Here is a 20,071-nt window from a genome sequence, read left to right on the forward strand (position 1 = left end):
GCCAGGATTTTGTTTTAGAGTAGACAAAATAATTTACAAAATATAAACGAGTAGAAAATTACTTCAAATGATAACAAACATAGAGTCTAAACAGAAAAGCTTAGCAATATCAATTACAAACATAGTCTTATATTTTTATACAAAACAAACTTATATGTAATACAATAATACATATAAATACAATAATATAAATAATTAATTCATAGCAAGAAGTAATAACTTAATTTATTAGAAACCCATGATAAAAATATAAATTCAATACAAAACTAAATTGGTAAAAAAAGAAGTTAACTAAAAAGTATCTATGATAAAAATAAAAACAAATAATTAAGTACTAAGATAATAGAAAAAAAAAATAATATACTAACTTGATGATAGATGAACAATGACGCCGAAGAATAATGAACAAAATATGAAATAGTGAGCAACAATTCAAAAGGTTAGCAATTCAAAAAGTAGTAGTTATCAAATCGTTTATGGGTAAAATCTAGGCCATATGAAGCACAATTTTTTTATTTAAAAAAAATATGTATGGTATATAAAACTCAAATATGGCTATTTCATTACGAGCATATACTAAGATCTCAACATAATAATCATCAAATCAGATAAAGATTTACAATGTATAAGTTCCTAAATCAAAATCGAACTACACTAAATACACTCAAACCAATTCATTTGCAAATCTAATGTACCTAGCATTAGAATCATGTTTGGTTTGTAACAATAGTTTAGTGAACGGATTAGCACATATCTCTTATGTTGTTACTCTACTAGCTTTTGTATGTAATGGTACTTTCCAAATGTATGCTTTATGTGCTTGTGATCTTTGAGTTCTTTAGCCAAGGCAATACACCCTCATTGTCACCGAAGATCTCAACAAGACCATCAATGTCGGAGATGAACTTTTTTATCCACAACGCCTCCTTTGTAGCTTCATTAACTGCAATAATCGAGATCCAATAGTATCTTGCTTGAAACCCAGAGTTTAATTGTTTTCTTTTGCCATGAGATATATCAATTTGATTATTCTTTTTTTTCATCAAAATGCCACCTCATCAAAGGTTAACAATGGCTTTTGTGAAAAAGACATGAAAATTTATAATGGTGTTTAAAAAAACATCAATTAAAGAGATAAAACAATAAAAATATGAAAGTCTGTCGCAATTAATAACATACTTCTGTAAGACATGAAAATATCAAACTCAAATACTCATATTTCAAATGGCGTATTTCCTTTAAAGAAATGAGACACCTCTAGGAACTCTTTGCGCCATAGCAATCTAATAAAAAGTCTTTAACACCAAAAACTATTACTTAGTTGGCTTGATGATGATATATACCTAGTTGAAGGGAAGGTTAGAAGTTAGTGATGGTATTTACAAACGGCACCAATCGTCTGTAGTCCCGTTTTCTCCCAAGCACACAATTATCAAGCACCCGCCCAAGAATCAACCGGGTATTCCGTAAACCCAACTCTTTGCCCGACTCCTCAGTTGTTCCACCTCCACCTCCACTGTGGGCCATGAATGATGACTCGTCCACCCCCACCCCCACCCCACCAAGGCCACTTTCGTAATACGCCACCGGATCATGGATAGACCCGTAATTATGTAAAAGAGCTTCCAACACACTTAACACCTCTGAACAGCACAAACCACTTTCAAGAAGCTGTGAAACAAGTGCATATATTTGTGAGCTCTGAACAGCATCCATCGGAATATGCTGAAGAAACTCCTGTAATATTAATAAAACAACACGCTGATATTCAACAGGACCTTTCTCCAAAACACCAACCAAATGTCTCAAACCCAATGACAAATGCTTCCCTACCCATTTCTTACATAACAACGCTGAAACACACACAACTAGATCCTCTATACTTTTTATTCTCCCTTGAGAATACTCCGTGAAAACACACGCTAATTCATCTAAACATTTCGCCCGACACCATATTGCAAGATTCATCGAAACCAAACACGCGTTTTGGGGGGAAAAAGTGGACCCCACAACTGCTTCCGGGTTTAAATGTAAGCATAGCCATGGAAGCAAACCGATGATGTGCATCAAAAGTCTTGTCTCTGGGTCCCCGAATATGGAATCACAAGAGGGCACGGTTAACCGTGAGAGAACCTTGACTGAAACATCGTGACTCACGGTTGACATGAGTCCTTTCAGTACAAGAGGTTGTACGCCTTTGAAAACCGGGATTCTCTGAAACTCAAAGTCAAAGTCAAAGTCAACCACACTGTGGTCAAACTCATCCCGTGGCATGCTTGAAAGAAGAACGTTTTCTGTTGTTCTATCCGAAAATACTAAATGGTCAATCACACGCAAGAATAGCTCAAGCACCTGACAATAAACATGAACGAAATCTGTATGCATCATCGCGACACACCCCCAGAAAAGATGGGGGTATAGAATTACCTTCTTGGGCTCGACATTTTCGACCATGACTTGTAAAGTCAACAAAATTTCCATAACAAAACCCAAAACTTCGGGTACTGGGTTTTGTAAGCATCGATGAAGGCATCTGAGGAGAAGGATGCACGCGTCATGGTTGACCTGGGGTCGTAGGGCCCGGTAGATTTGGTGGGACCTACACGAAAGATGTCTAGACGTACACTCCATTGCCCATTTGAGGGCTTCGGTTCCCCATGTCTCACGAAGATCACCTTGAAAAAATATAGCTTCCACCATGCTTTGTACAAGTGCAGATAATAGCGTTGTACTTTGGAGGTTGATTTCTGTGACTGTGGGGTCCTCGTTTTCCCACATCATGTTCCCACGTTTTGATTGGACGTATTTAATCAAACTTGCGACTTGTTGCCGGTTTTCGCCATCATTATTTTCAACAGTGTAAAGCTCCAGATGTCGCCCACCGAGTGAATATAGTAAATTAACGAGTAACAGCTGACAGTGTTTTAGAACAATGTCTTCTGAGCTGTCCATGGAGACAAATGTCACGTGAAAAAGTAAAGGTAAATGCTCCCTAAAATCTTCGTCATTTTCATAAGCAATTTCTGCAAGTAGGATCAGAGCTATATCTGCATGGGTTAAGGAATGTTGTTGCTGATGACCCTGTAAGGCTGTATGAAGCTCTTTAGCACTAACACCGAGAATTCCACTAAAAGCATGTAGACCATCTACTTCGGAATTCGAATTCGGTGTCTCGATCAAGTAATCCCCACTATCTCGAGAAGCATGTCGGCTTCGTGAATTCCGGACTCCCATTAACGGTGACATCAACGGAATCAGCTGGCTAGACCTTCCAGAAGCCACCGGAGCAAGGTTTATCCTTGTTAGTTGACCATCAACAGATCCTCGAACTTGTAATGGTGACAAATGAGGCGGTGGGTTTAGGTTATCAACAACAGACGCAGTACTCTGCATCTGAACTGGTGTTGGACCCTGAGAAAATTCCAAAATGAAATTTCCCAAATCGCTCTTGTTAGATGTTGGTCTGATGGGTTCTAAACTATCTTCAAGCATTCTTTGGGCTAATTTGTAAACCAAGTGATCGATTGTACCTTGTGGAGAAATTCTAGCTAGATACAAGCTTACTCTTTTAGCAACTGAAAAATATGTAGCAAACGCACCGCTTATTTCCGTTGATGCATTGGAATCACAATCTTCAATTCCTTTAGTGATTAAAAAATCAAGAACCGGGCGGATGTTACGCGTCTTACTCGCAATAGTTCTCCAAAGCTTCTCGATTTCATTGGGAAAATGATCACCGTGTCGCCACGTCACATAATAAAGACTTTTCAATAATCTTTTACTCCACCCTGAATTTTGAAGTTTCCAAAAATCAAGATTTTCAATCCAAGGAGCCATACATGTTAAAACTTGGTGCTGTGCAATTATATCAACCGCGTCTAGTTGTCTCTGCATGATTTCCTCACAAAGAAGCTGACTCAGCTCGGGGCGATCTTTAGCAAGCTTGCAAGATAATTTGTATTGAAATTGTTGGTAGGAATCCGGAAGGTTCCCAACTACTGCAGCTTGATAGCAGCTTCCGGAACTTTCAATCTTATCTTCTTCAGCCCATTCACGGATATATAAAGTTTCAAGCATTTGTAAGGCATCATCACGAACCTGTCTAGATGGGTCCACCACTTTGTAAAGAATCAAACTCAAGAGTCGTTGGATTTCACATTTAGGCATTTCTTGACGCATGTAGACTTCAGCCAATACACTGAAGTATCCATCTGCTACACCCGCATCAGAATAATAGCACTGATCAATGCAAGCAGGAAAAAGGTCTAAATTTGTAAGAATAAGATTCTTTAAAGCTATCTTAGCAAGAGAAACACGAAGGTGACCAGATTTGGTTTTATCATGTCCAGTAGCTCCTCCTCCTGTGTGTTTATTACCATAAAATAGAGCTCTAGGATCAGTGGGTGAATAACCAAAAGTAGCCCTGGGTGCAGAGTCAATGAAGAGACTATTAATCCAATATATAATCCTTCCACTCATTTTTCTCGCATTATCAAAATCAAAACAAGGGCCATATAACAATGAAGCCATGGCATTCATGGAAGCCCATTGCACTGCTTCAACCTGTTCAGAAAGTTCTTTGTCAAATGAGACCCGGTCAACCGAATCTTTTGACCGCGTGTAGCGACTAGACTTGTATCGTTCAACTTCACGCCGATAATCACTTAACCCATCCTGAGTCAGCGTACTCCCTGAGTCATCACACCATGAGAGAAAAAGATCGAATATTCGCTTTCTGATTTTCGGATCAAATTTTTCTGATTTTGAATCCACGAATTCAGGCGCCAATGGGATTAGTACACATGAAAGTGTGTAACGAAGGGTTTGCATTTCGTGAAAATTCTCAAGAGGTCCTGTTGTGATTAATCTGGTTGTTTCATCGATGTATTTCAAATAATGAAGACGGAAAACCGGCTTACGTGACAGCATCCCAGGCCATATGTTCTCAGCAACACTTCTGTAAACATTTGCAATGTGAATTCGGAGTTCTTCACGTCGAGGTTTTTGACTCTGTGTCAAATCATATAAGATATTATTTAATTATGTATGATGTGATTAAATAAGTAAATAAGTTTATATGGAAGGATGAAATACCTTCCATTTTGGTTTTCCTTCTGTTTCTGAAGAAATTTCATCCATATAAGATGCCAGCTCGCTGAACATTACTTCACACACTTCCAGATGTGAATGACCAAGAGCCATACTTGAAGCATGCTGTCAAGACTATGTTACTTTTACTGCATCATGTGTAAAGTTTTTCTTTTATTTTTTATAAATACACAAAGTTAATGGATAATACTTACAACATATGCTTCAGAACCAGATTTTAGTGAGGGGATGATAAGTCGGAAAAGCTCTCGTGTTGATGAAGTACCAGCTCCTTCCCTTCCAGGTGGACAGGAACAAGCGAACACAGCATACAACAGCCATTGATCTACTTTGTTGTCTGCATCTTGAAGCTGATGAGCCTTTCCTCCCAATTCAACAGGTGTCACAAGCGCAAGTCTCTTAGTAATCTCTACCCTGAGAATATTATAAGTATCCAAATTTATCATCCTATAAAAAGCATAATACAGTTATATAAGTCAAAAAAAGTTCAAAAGTTGTTATTACTTTGCTTCCTGAATGGAACGTGAACAGAGAAGTGCACCATATTTGACAAGCTCACTAAGACAACGAGGCCATCTGTACTTATCAGGGCTTTCAAAAAGCATAGCTTCAAGTGTCGCATCAGGAGGTGCCACGTCAGATTCTCGTCTCAGATCAAACGGACGGTTGGAATCCCAGTAACAACTTTGAACAATCTCATCCCCATTTTCCTCAAACACATCGATCATTAGTATAGGCTCTATGAGATCCGACTTTTCACATAACATAAAGCTTTGTATATCATTTCGTAAAGCACGCACACATCGCAACAACTCCAATGCTGTGTGTCGAATATGAGTATCAGCAGAAGTAAGAAAGATAAGACCAACTGCTTCAATCTCTGAAGCATGGAAATCATCATGTTCAACATCATCATCAGAAAGAGAAGCTCTCCATAAACGCAAGAGTTCTAGAAGGCGGTTTATTGATGTTTGAATGAGAAGAGGGAACTCGTCTGGAAGGCGTAAGATGAGGTTCACCATACCTCTGATAACTGCAAATCGACGTTCAGGTAGGAATCTCACAATTCTATTCAGTGCTTGTATTGCTTCCTCACGAATACCAGGATCAATGCTGATACTATGTTGGGGTATTATCTCAGTCATTCGATCACTTCTGCCAACATCTTTAATCAGGTATGGTATGCACTTTAAAACTGACCGAAAAAGATACCCTTGTGACTTCTCCTTTGTGATAGCATCTATAGTTGTCTTTGAAGAGGTGAGAAGCGCCAAATTGTAAGCTCTATGGCATGACCTTAATATAGACTCGATTGCAATCTTTACTTTTGGAACGTAGTGACCCAAGTCCTGAGCTGTCATAATCATAATAGACCAAAGTCAAAAAGGAAAGATTTGAAAATCGGACAACAAAAGGAATAATCAATCAATCAATCACCATGAAGGGTTTCCAAGCCGATATGTTCGCTTGTGGGAGCCACTGAAATGCCAAGTAAAGAACGAAGACCAATGACCTTCGCCTCACTTGGACTATCTTGCTTAAGCAATTCCAGTATCACATGATTGATACAAAAATCAAGGTGATGTTCCCCTATTGTAACAAAGAGTTCAACAAGTTTATCATGTTGGACATCTTGTGTAAGCATCCCTCTTTTAAGAGCTGTTAGAAGTTGTGTTGTCACACTGTCCAGGTAGTCCCATACCAGGTTTGATTGTTGGGACTCCCCATGAACACTCAGATAAAATTTTGTAACACAGTGTATACAATCCAGAGCCATGAACCGGTTGTTCTTATCCTGGAAAATAAACAAATATATACCATGTCATCTAATAGAAGAATATAAAGATTATAATGCTAATGTGTCCATGTAAAGTTACCTTTAGATGTTTATACAGTTGCTCAGTATGAACACTAAAGTTACCGAGAAAAACATGAGGATCACCAAGACAGAGAAGCAGAGTCACCAAAGGGTAAGCAGCCTAACACAAAAAACAAAGAAAGTAGAAGGACAATCAAGCCAAAAGAAGAGAATAAAACAAAGGGCAAATTGCAGGGAAATGGAAATAGCAACATACTTTACTCTTTTACCAATATAGGCAATATACTATATCTTTTACAAATAATAGAACCTTGCTGTCATTTCTTTACCAATAATAGCATTGTGCTTTGTTTTGTAACCCATAATAGCAACATTGATATAAGCTACAAGGATTATAATTCAGCATTTACTTACAGGTATATGCTTGCTCTGTTTGTCTGCCCAATGAGTGATCTGTATCCTTACACGCGCAACAGCTTCATACCATGCAGGAAGTGCACGTTGCATGCCAGGTGGAGGCCAGTGACCTTTTCCACCATCTGCAAGTGGGCCCAAAATGCTTGACAACATATTGCAAAGTGCATGGTGAAGTTCACTTTTTCGTTTGCTGGGAGCACGACTCAGTGGATTTGCTTTTGCCAGAAAAGATGCTGATGCGTTGATACCACCCTCCGTCTTTACCTTAAATATTTATTTATCATATAAATCATATAATATTTTAAGCAAATACAAAATGTGTCATGTATACCCCGAGCTTTAAATGTCGCATCCCATTAATGATGCTGAGGGTTTCGGTTCGGGCCCCACTAGTATCGATACGACGGGTGTTGAGTTCCATGAAAAAGTGTCCAGTTACAGATGTGAACCTATTCAGGAGATGTGAAGCTTTCTCAAAATACTGAAACACAATGTAAAAGTAATTATATGTAATGCTAATCGTGCAATTGTTGTAACTTTTTTAAAGAGACGCTATAAGCAAAGCTATTGATTATCCTAAATGTCATGCTACAATGTTTAGTGAACAACAGTTTTTATATTCATCTTAAGGACTTAAAGTATTTATTAATTTATCGAAAGGAAATTAAGTATTAGGGATAGAATTCTAAGTGCATTATGTAATTTATGATTTGTATGTATAATTAAACCAAACTCTACGAGCCCCAACCAAAAAAATTAAACCAAACCCAAACCTGTTAAACCAAATTAAAACCTAAAAAGACCAAATCCATAATTCTTGGTAGTTGGTATATCCAAATGATACTTAGGAGCATAAACCAAGACTCTTATTAACCTAACTACTGATAATTACATTTGGTTAATATACAGATAAAATCACATTGCAGTGCCTTTTGGTTGTTTGTAAATCTACAACTAGATGAACATATAACAAAAGCTACCTACGGTTCATCAAAGAATCATTAAGATTTAGGAAAAATAAATAATAAGATATATGGAATTCTCAAACTTTACAAATTGCACTCCTTTATTAAGTCTTTCAAGAAAGAAAAAAAAATATCAATGATAAGCTCGAGAAACAAAACATGTTGCTTTCTTCTAAAATGCACTTTGGCCTTACGCATCAATAAACACATAGTAAGAAAAAAAAAAACGACCGGATTTACCAATCACCTGATCTGTGATAGAGCACCCACAAGCTGTGCAACTAGGTCTAGAAGGAGCCCCCTCAAATCAGCCAACGAAGGATATTCAACCTGACTTACAACCCTGTAATCAGCAAATTTATCAAATAAATTAAACATGACACCACATGACATAATTCCAATTATGCCACTTGAAATCAATGAGCACATCAATTATATATCTTAAAATTTCTGAAGACAATTTGACCCTTACCTATCAGCATTGATCAACCAATCAAATACAAAATGTTCAAGCCCACTCCATAGTTTTTCTGCCATTACAATAAGCATATCCTGTTTTAGAACAAAATGACTTAACTTACAAGGATTAAGGATAGACTAATGGTGGAAAAGGCGAACCTGTAAGTCCATCAGGTGGACAACACTGCACAAAGCGAATACAAGCTGAACAAAAAATGCACTCCACTGCAAGCTAATCCAATCAAAGCATCATTATAACTACACTTTCACAAACAAGGAGATGCACACAAGAAATATTAAGTCATTTGAACCTTTTTCTGAAATGCAGATGTATCATTTGCACCTTTTGGGGATTCACTACAAAAGAAATCAGAACATATTCATAATTCCAGTGATACAATGGACTGATGAAGCTCTATATACATCATTGTACATCTCTTTAACAAATTAGTTGCCTATAATCTGAATATTAAAAGCAAAAAACTCACCTGTCTCTCCAACGAAGAAGCGCTTCAAGAAGAGGTACAGGCATGTGTCGAGCCACCAAAGCTAAGGAATCCAACACTTGTTCATAAGCTGGATCCGATGGCCGAAGGTAACGTCCATCCTGTAGTTCCCCCACATAATTTGAAGAAATAAGAAATTACTGGAAGATCAACTAAAACAAACTTTTGATTATAAGCAACAGCATGCAGAGTGACTGAACCATTCTTACATGTGTTTGTGTAGTTTCAATCCTACGTCTAGCAAGTGGAAGGAACCGTTGTAGCAGGGCATCCACGATAAGCTTAGCAGCGCTCCCCATTTCCAGTCTAAGTAGACTTCAAACTCGACATTTTCACTTCACAACCAAACCTGTGAATTGTGATCCTTCAAATCACCGGTGTCGCTTACGGTCAAAACTACAGTGATTCATCAAACTACTCGAGGTCTCGATTTATAGTCCATTGTATATACAAATTGTAAATAAAATGTGGCTTACCTTAAGAAACCCTGAAGGAAAAACCAAAGCCATGTCGTCGTCGTCAACAGCGAACAGTTTTCAAATTTGCTCCTGTCCATGTCCATCCGGGAAAAATAGTGTAAAATTAAACAATAATTTCTCCATAATTGGAGCTTCTTCGCCATTGATGACGAAAGCAAAGCTTCGACATGTAATTCGTTCGTCATTGCAAATTCTGCTTAAATCCCCAAAATGCCCCTAAGCCTTCACGTATGCTTTTCATATGTACACACAAAAAAATACACAACACCAAACTAAATTTGGATGAAACTGAAATTTGAATTCGTGTTCGTGCCAACCGTAAAAAACACGATGCAAAAAATACACAACACGAAAGGAAATTTTGACAACACTGAAATTTGAATTCGTGTTCGTGTCAATTGTAAAAAACACAATGTCGTGTTTGTGTTCAAAATCCGACACAAAATTGACACGATTTAGTATCTGTTTGTCGTGTTCAAAAGCCGCAACATTTTCACACGTAATTGAAAAAGCCCTATTATTATTATTATTATTATTATTATTATTATTATTATTATTATTATTATTATTATTATGGCTCTGGTCAAAAATAAAACGTAGAGTTATCATTCTAACCTATTTAACGATTTTGATGGTTAACTCTATCGTCCTAAAAATTCAAATTTGACCCATGTAGTTTGCAAAAAATTGCATCACATGTTCAAAACTCGGTTTTATGTTTTTTTTAACTATTTTATTTTCATTTTTTTTTTATTTTTTAGTCAAAACTAAACTTGTTTCTATATTTTAATCGTTTTTTTATATTTTTAGTTTTTTTAGATCCGTTAAGACAACCATTTCATCCATAGATCTGAGTACTTTAAGACCTCTTAATCCATAAAATCGTGGGCTTTAAGCTTTTGCATGGCTAGGAGAGGCTAAAACGTCATTTCATCCATTTCATAGTGTTTTTCTCATGCGTGAGGCCAAAGGAAAGATCAAACAAACATTTTTATCAACCTAGATGCCTTAAGATACATGAAAGGAAAAAGGAAGAGTGTATTTTATTATGTAGATTGTACAAGCAATACCATTGTTAGAGGGATGAGCATGTATATCATGAAATTACGTATATAATGCAATTGTTATGTTATGTATAAAGTCATTTGTGGGAATGGAGAAACTTAAACAATTAAAAACTTAAAACAGACTAATTGAAACCATAAACGAATCACAAAGGGATCATGCACATGCAAAATTGGAAAAAATGGGTTTCTTGACCACTTCTACATTCATGTAAACTTTCTCGACCCAAAATTAGCCTAAAAATGGAAAACCTAAGATCGAGAAAAAAACGTTGTGGTACGAATTCAAGTAATTCCTCTGATGTGAGAATATGAAACTATCAACTGTACAAACATTAGCAGACTCAAAAATTTCATCCGTAATTCTTTGAAGGTTCTGAACGCTAAAACTACACCGTGAATTTGGTACAATCAGCTAGAACACATAAAATTAGGACGAAAACGAAAACGAAAATCTACCATTCGTGGATTTAAATCCAAAATCTACATTACCTAATCCATGAAATTATTCGGTTAAGGAAGCTGGAGAACGCTTTTGCTTTATGATTTGCAGTTCTGATCCCGTTTTCTTTATTGATTCTTTCGTGTTCTAGAAAATGAAATTTCGTCGTAAATTAGGTAACATCAGATAAAACAAATCAATTTAGGAAGAAGATAAATATCTGACCAACGGAAACATGCAATCGTGAATTTGAATCCAGAATCAACGTACCCAAATCAGATATGTAATGGATTATGGAAGGAGAGATTGGTTTTTTGGGATCACATATTTCATTTCACGCCTTTGGCATTCATAGGCATAGGTGCGGATTTGTTTCCTTTTCAACATTTCCCTCCTTTTTCAACAATTACAGTAATGACCCTTAGGTTTTCCAAAAGTTAAATAAAGTATCTAATTATTGAAAATTTTACAACGAAAGTCAATATCATTTACTAATTAATTCATTTATTTTAATACAAATTTAGACTGTAAACAACGCATGGCTTCATCAAGTCTTATGATCTATAGCGAGGTCATGACATTTTGAAGGCTTAACTTAAAGTGTATACCCTTATATATCAAGGTCAAAAAAATAGTTCAACATGTGCCACGTCAAAATGTGATTCCGTCGTTCCAAAAACACCCATAGATTTGTTGTTAGGCGTGCCAAACGCCACGAATTGTCTAAGTTTGTCAACTAGTTATATAACTATCCGGCCTATAAAACGTCTAAAAAAAAGAATTTTTGGAATGGTCTTCCTAGAAAAGCCTTGGTTTGGCGTCACGCCTAACAACGATGTCATAACTGTTTTTAGGATAGAAAATTCACGCCTCATCACCATGGCACACATTGGCATCACTGCCACGTGTTGTTAGATCCCAACTTGCAATGTGTTAAACTCTTATTTCTAAAAGAATTAAGATAAATTTTTATCGTTCTTTTGGATGGTTATCTAAATAGATTGTATGCACCGTCAACTACTAGGTCCTTATTTTTCGAGGTTATGGAGAAGGGGGTTTTCTTTGGCGAAGAACTAAATGCCATTTCGGACAACTATGTATCTCACTCTTGGTCATCCCTATTTGAAACATTCGGCCAAGATTCAAACTTTGGCCCCGTCTGTAGGGAGGTTACCATTTCCCTCTATAACCGTTGGGCCACTCGGATGGTAGTTGGTCTTCAACCCAATATAATGAAGTCATTAAACTTACTTTATATGCTTAGAGCTATACTTTGTAGCAAAAAAAAATTAGGGTTAATTTGGTTACTTAAAGAAAACCTATAATCCATGTAATAGAAAAGTGTTGCAAAATACTACCAAAAGCTTAAGCTTCAGATGGTTATATCGTCCTGCTAGATTGAAGAAGATGTAAAAATAACGAAAAAAAAATACAATGTACTATCTATAATAGCATTGAGTTTTGAATATTGGTTCTTAATTCTAATGTTTTATATCCACATTGTAGGCATTAGTTAGTTGTAGCAAGTGGAAAGAATTTATATGAGGTCATAAACGGCCTTGACTCATTTTGGTGGATATGGAGGCACAACATTGCTCTTGTTGGTTTTAGGGATTCCATGGCATTCCTTGTGTATATGCATGTTTTGCATTATATTACACTCATCAATGTTCAGAGGAACACAATAGTGACTGGTTTAGCAAACTGAAATGTATCGATGCATATTAAGATAATAAAAGGCCTTTGAATAGAGTCGTATACAGCTTGACACTAAATGTATCAAACCATTGCCTCATAGGCAGAGAAGGATGCCTTAGATGTTGAATATTTTTTTTTTTTACAAATGTACACAACTGAAGCAAGTTTAAAACTGTGACAACCCGAAATTTTCTATCTTGTACAGTCAAACACTTCATTGAAAATAAAACTCATTTGTGTTATTTTTTAGCACAATTAGGAGTTTATTTGAGCGTTCTAAGCCTTGTGCACTTAAGGGATAGGTGTCAGGGTTTATCTGTTGAAGCTATAGCACAAGGAACGAGCCATAAACAACTTGACAAGGAGTTCACGGCCACAACAATGGAGTTTACGGTCGTAAACTCCATGTTGTCCGTAAACTCCCCCTATATTGTCAAGTTTTGGCCATTTGTTTCATTCTTTCACTTCCTTGGCTGATTTCCTCCCAAATCCTCTCAAGTATCATCCCGATCTTCGTCCCCGATCTTCAAAACTCATAAGTTTCTTGCCCTAACTAGTTGATATCTTAGATGAACTAGTGATCTTACATGATTTCATCCGTGAAATCATTCCATTTATGTAGATCTTCAAGTTTCACCAAGAACACACACTAGTGTTCTTGGCCAAAACCAACCATTCAAACTCCTAGATCGTAAGTACTCTTGTTCTAACTCATTGTGCACTAGGTTTAACATATTTAGGCCTTAGAAATCACAAAGAAACACAAGATCAAAGGAGTTTACGACCAAGACATGTTCTTGGGTCGTAAACCCCTATAAGTGGGGCAAATTGCACCCTAGTCCCTTACCAAGCCTTGGATACTAGTCTAGAACCAACCATCATTGAACTAGGCACATTAAACATCGATTTGGTACTTCATACCATGAGTTTACGGCCATAAACTCATAGGGAAGTGGTCCCCAGGCCGTAAACTCAAGTTGGGGTCATTTATGGACCTTAAACCCACCTAGCCTCTTGTTTAGCCTTGGAACACTTAACCACTTAAGACAACATAGCTTTAAGCCTCAAATGGAGACCCATTAGAGAGTTTATGGCCAGGAGTAAACTCCCCTGGGCCGTAAACTCCATTAAGTGTGGTCCATTGACCATAAACTCACTTACAATGCCTTGCAATCTTTTGTTGCAACCCAATGGCCTCCTAACACTTTGACTAAAGTGTTTTCCACGCCTTAGAATGTTTATACTTGTCTAATTAGTGTTATAATCACTAATTGTATATATATACATATGTCTTTATATGTTATTAGGATCATTGTGTGTGTTTAAGTCTTCACTTGACACCAAACACTTGTCCGACACTTCCATACGATTCACTCACTGCAGGTGAGCTCATACCCCTGAATTAACCTTTTAAATGTTTTTAAATGTTTATAAATGCTTTATGGGGGAATACAAGTTGAATCATGCTAGTTATTATATCAATCACATGTGATTAATAACTAGCATACAAATGGATTTACTACATTGTTAGTTGTTTACTCAGTATACTACTTCCAAATGACTTACCAAAATGTTTTACATGTTAAACTCTTATCAAACTGTCTTACCTATTGTATGTTTCCTTTCAAACTCTTTTACAAATGGGTTTCAAACAAAGGTTCTTCTTATACTTAAACTGTCTTATCAAACAAACTACTTTCAAATCGTTTTATAAACTGATATCAAGTCATCACTTCTTAGTTATTAAAATTCCAAAGGTTTTACAAAACTTCTTTTATACTTTTATATTGTCAAATGCATGCCTATATATATATATATATAGTTATATAAGTAATGTTTACAGGACTTATGACGGCTAGCTCACTTTAATTCCTTTTCCTTATTGGGATGTGGTCTTAGGGTATCAGTTATTCGTCCGAATTTCATCTAAATATTAGTTATATATCGTGTATCCATATTTAGACATAAAAGTTCCATTAGTTAGTTCAGTTCCTTTGGGTAGCAAAGGTATACCTTCAATTATACACGTACATTACTAGTAACTATAATAGGTATAGTTAGGAGATACTACTTCTATTCCAAGTACAAGGAATCACACAAGAGTCAGTTCATTCATGAGTCTATACTAGCTATAATTACATAAATACGAATACATTACATACTATATGAAGAGATACTAATACATACAATTACAAGACATAAAATTACAGGAGATACGCTTACATAGATACTATTACATAGAATCTATTACATACGTTTCGGGACTAACCATTCTACACCCAGCTGTTAGCTACAGAGGGAAAATGCACATCGACGGATGTCTACGGTTAATACTATTCGGCAAGTTACTCTGTCGTGATTATCCTAGTACCAAGGGATAATACTTAAATGATTATATTAATTTCCTTCTCACCTTTACTTTGTGACACATTCACATGAACGACGAGGTAGAATATATTTGATATAGATAGACTATTTTCCTTATTACCTTTATATTGTGACACATACACATAAACGATGAGGTAGACGATAGTTTTATAATAATAATAGTTATACGAGGGAAAAACCGTCACATTTACAGTGATGCACACTTTCAAAATAGTTGGGTCTTGGTAGAAGACTACTTTTTATACTAGTAGGAAATATGGGATTTTCTAGGATTTTAAACGTTTACAATTACGTACAAACATGTTCATTGATACAAACTTTTCTTCAAACATTTACAAGTCTTTCTTTACAGTTTTACAAATCAAAGACATATAAATACTTATGAAGTCACCAGCTTTATTGCCGATACTCGCTTTCAAAATAACTTGTATTCTCAGGTCACAAATAGACAGGTACGACGACCAAGTTTTGTGAAGACGGAGCAGTCAAGACTCGTCTTTTATTTTGATTATTCATTATGTTGTTTTATACTATGAAAGAACATACATGTATTTAAAATTATACTATTAATGTAATGGATGATGTTGTTGCTTGTTTACTATTTTCCATTGTTATGATACATTACATGACGTCCTCCGCCCCAGAACGTTTCTGCCGTTCTTAGTTTTGGGGTGTGACAAAAACTTTTACCGTCATATTGCACCATGGATCACAAGTTCATGGTTTAATGCATCAAAACTAAAAATCATAGAGTATAATTCGAGTTATATACTTTTTAATGGTTCGATTCATTGCTTGATTTCTTGGATGATCTAGAGCCCAAACTAGAACTCTTCTAATGTGGAAGCACCCCAAGATAATGATCTAGCAAGATGAGAAATTCCTTCTTCTCTGTCCAGAACCGAAGCTCTACCTTTAGAAAGAAGGGTTGTGGAATGCACTAAAAAAACCGAGAGGGAGAGGAGCGAATAAGAGAGAGAGGCTTGTTTACATGCTAGGATCGACTAGAGTTAGAATAAATCAATTATTCTCCTTTTTATTGATATATAAATCCCTAAAGTTATGGGATAAATACTTACCAATTTAAATTAAAGATAATTACACTTAAAAACTTTAATTCCTCTTAGTTTTTAATTAATGCACTATCCCATGATGAATTAGCAAACTAATCCCTCTAATCTTTGTTTTGTCATATTATGCTTAAATCATATATTATTTGTAACCCAACTTCCTAGTTATAGAAATATCACTAATTTCTTACGTCATAGACATGATGGGTTTTACACAAAAGAACATTAATATGTGGCTATGTGCACATGCAAAAACCCTAAAGCTTGGATCTAGGTTTCTTTATTGTGTATGCAATTCATCCAAGACTTGAATACCCTAATCTAGCATACTACAAAACTAGAGATCTATATAAATAACCAATTAGAAATATTACCTCTTGATTGTAGTATGAAACTTGAATCTTCAAAGCTTACAAGAACCTAGCACCTCAAATGCGATGACTCTAATGGCTTAGAAACACCAAGGCAAGAGGATGATGTTTAGGAGAGAGGATGAGAAGCTAGAAATCGGCTCCAAGCTTCTAAGGGATCAAGTGGCCGATTTTGCTAGCCCTAGGGGTCCTTATATACTTGTGTTTCTAGGGTTTCAGTCAAAACCCTAATTGGATACCTTATGCCTTAAGCTAGGGATGGCAAAATAAACCGAACCCGATGGTGAAAACCGAAACCTGACATATTAGGGTCAGGTTTGAGGTCGGTTAATCAGGGTCGGGAACGGGTTTGGTATGCTTTTAGAAATTTTTCGCGGTTTTGGTTACGGGGATGGTAAACAAAATACCTGTCCCGATTACCCGAAACCAAAACCGAGACCGAAACCCGTTACCTGAAACCGTTCATATATATATATATATATATATATATATATATATATATATATATATATATATATATATATATATTAATTTTGTTGAGTTATTTTCTTTGTTGTGAACGATTTAAAGATAATTTCTTAAGATAGCTTCCTGTTTATTTGTAGTGCCAGTGTTTTGATATTTTTATTTCATAGTATTTAGAGTAATAGTGATATTATGCTTTATGATTATTAGTGTCTTTATTGTTTTTTTTTTTTTTTGCCACTAGTAACCACTTATGTATCAGAACAAATGTGTCTGCTCTTAATGGTTTTGTAAATTATCAAAATTATTTTGGATATGAATTTATGCTTAAATCACTAAGTGTAATGGTTTTGTATTATCATTGCATCAAAATTATTCTTAATTTGAATGTTAAACGGGGATCCCTGTTACCCAGTTGGGATACACGCAGACCCGATAGTGTTTGGTAAACGGGTATCCGTTGGGAATCGGGTCGGTGATGGGATTGATTTTCATATTCGGGGATGGAGGTGGGATTACCAAAACCCATCCCAAACCCGCCCCATTGCCATCCCTACCTTAAGCAATCTAAAGAACCTTCCAAAATAAGGCCCCCTTGGATGAATTCAAGATGGAATCTACCCTATATTCGTCCATGCCTATATCCTTATGGATTCACAACCCAAAACCAATTATCTTATAATTGCAATTCTAGTCCCTTTTAATTAATTAATCTCATTTAGTCACAATAATTAATTCTTAATTAATTATTTAACTAACTAACATTAATTAATCAATATGATTTCTCCTTTAATATATTAATAAACCATAATATCCTCTTTCTATATTAATCGTCCTGTCAAGTTGCTTTGGTGAAGGCAGCCCAAAAGGACCATGCTCAACCAGGTCAAGCACATACCAAATATAGTTATGGACTTATACACTAATCCAACAATCTCCCACTTGGATAAGTCTAATAACTAAATTTGCAAGTATGACTTCAGGATCCGATTAGCAATCGTAGCTCTTATAGCCATTGTACTCCCTTGTACGACCTACGTACAAGGCTTAGCCTTTTAAACCACCAACTTCCGAAGGCCATAACTTCTTCATTCCGAGTCTGATTTCGACGATCCTTATATCCATAGAAAGGTAACAAGAATCTTTATACTTCTATCAACTCATCCTTGACTTAAAACATCCCGAACTAAAATCAAAGATTCATAAAAGCTTGAACTGCCAGTTTACAGATATACCCTTAGGAACCAAATCACCAACTAGACTCCCGGATCATCTAACTTACATTACCCACACCCAAATGGGTCTAAATCCCTCTTTTCCAAAGGCCCTAAGCCTTATGATATCCGATCTTCGGGTCACCACCTCGAATTAGGACACGATTCGAAACTGGATGTTACACATAACTTCTTATGAATTATATCATAAAACATAATTCTTAATTCAGTAAGTCATGAATCCATGTTTAAGAAGCTCCATAAAGTCACCTTGTTACTTAGTGAAAATTAACTATCATTTTGGATTTTATCCTTCACTCGGTGCCCTTTGTCTAGTCTTCTTTCAAATCCTATTCAAACAACATACGAGGTTCTTAATAACATGACTTATTCATAAAGGGCATAACCCCAATTCACTTGATCACACAAATTTCACATTCCAACGTTCTGTCTCTAAATCAATTAACCTCCACGGATATTACATATAGGTATTAACTCATTAAGATATAAACGTAATTTCCATTAACTAAAGAATCAACTGCTTAGGGTTTTATAACCATACTTCTCAATCTAACTATTCAACCATGTATTTAACATATAAAGCTTGAAATCATAATCACAATGCTTGTAACAACATTACACTAGATATTCAAGGCATTTTTACAGATTTCTAATACAACCCCACCATCCACATGGAGTTAAGAAAGGGAAGGAATAAAATACATGAATTCACTTCCACTTGCTTGATTCTTGTTCCTCTTGCAAATCCTTGATGAATCTCCTGGCTCAAAGCTCCCAAATTCATTTCCAAGGGCTCTCAATTGAACTGGGGTTGAGAAATGAGGTAAAAAGACCGATTTTAACCCTAATAAGGATCTTATTTTGTCGTACTATACACATCGTGTAACTTGTATGGACGCATCACGTTCTTTATTAAGTTACATGCATTGTGCCTCTTTTTCAATATAACATCACACTTTGAAAGTGTAATACGCTAACTATGTGTCAAATAGCTCATAGTAGGATACCCTTTCTTTTTATAGCAACATACTTCACTGTTTGACATCAAACATCATCTATAGGTTCTGTGACACCAGATGACGTGTCATGTAGTATGTACTTCAGCTTAGTACTTAGCCAAACTTCCATCTTTACCCTTGTAATTCACATTATACTACTAAAGGACTAAAACCATATTTAAATAACCAAATAACAATTTGTAAATATCATTTTATCATGTGAAAATGTATTAACAAACTTGATAGTTAAAAATTCATGACTTTTACCTTCTTCTTTTTTTTACCAAATTTCCCTTTTACATAACAATTCACATGCAATCATTATCATTCAAATTTGTAGGGATGTTACAAATACAATGATTTTTCATTATTAATAAAATTTTGTATAATTCTATTGTCATATTCAAGACAATCATTTTATTTCACAGGTTTTAATCATTTTTGTCAACATTAAATTCAAAAATTCATTTTCTTTGATATTTTTGACCAATTCCATTTTTTTTAAATATATTTAACATATTTCATTTTTTATCACTTCACAAAGAGCCTCTATATGTCTATAATAACAAGATGGTCATGAGTCTTT

The 20,071-nt window shown here is 35.7% G+C and overlaps 1 protein-coding gene across 2 annotated transcripts; it reads right to left on the minus strand.

Moving 5' to 3' along the window:
* Positions 1 to 822: 822 nt before the first annotated feature.
* On the minus strand, positions 823 to 10,160 carry LOC145032116 (uncharacterized). 2 transcript variants are annotated; one of them, XM_078980806.1, is made up of 15 exons: positions 9,752 to 10,160; positions 9,485 to 9,624; positions 9,258 to 9,376; positions 9,081 to 9,126; positions 8,929 to 9,001; positions 8,783 to 8,840; positions 8,558 to 8,653; positions 7,677 to 7,794; positions 7,343 to 7,609; positions 6,987 to 7,088; positions 6,547 to 6,904; positions 5,614 to 6,463; positions 5,304 to 5,523; positions 5,095 to 5,214; positions 823 to 5,010 (listed from the first exon to the last, which is right to left on the minus strand). In XM_078980806.1, the coding sequence occupies exons 2-15, from the start codon at positions 9,572 to 9,574 to the stop codon at positions 1,360 to 1,362; spliced, it is 6,168 nt and encodes a 2,055-aa protein (XP_078836932.1). In that variant the 5' UTR covers positions 9,575 to 9,624; positions 9,752 to 10,160; the 3' UTR covers positions 823 to 1,359. The 2 variants fall into 2 exon arrangements, with proteins under 2 accessions (XP_078836932.1, XP_078836931.1); XM_078980805.1 differs by having other exon boundaries at positions 9,485 to 9,639.
* Between the last annotated feature and the right edge of the window lie 9,911 nt (positions 10,161 to 20,071).

This window comes from Lactuca saligna, chromosome 2, assembly GCF_052625555.1.
Source record: "Lactuca saligna cultivar CGN05327 chromosome 2, ASM5262555v1, whole genome shotgun sequence".
Classification (NCBI taxonomy): domain Eukaryota; kingdom Viridiplantae; phylum Streptophyta; class Magnoliopsida; order Asterales; family Asteraceae; genus Lactuca; species Lactuca saligna.

Coding starts and splice junctions, on each gene's coding strand:
- LOC145032116 (XM_078980806.1), bottom strand. CDS start 9,574: ATGGGGAGCGCTGCTAAGCTTATCGTGGATGCCCTGCTACAACGGTTC. Junction 6,905..6,986: donor AACTGTATAAACATCTAAAG/GTAACTTTACAT, acceptor TTTATTTTCCAG/GATAAGAACAACCGGTTCAT. Junction 5,011..5,094: donor AAGGAAAACCAAAATGGAAG/GTATTTCATCCT, acceptor GATTTGACACAG/AGTCAAAAACCTCGACGTGA.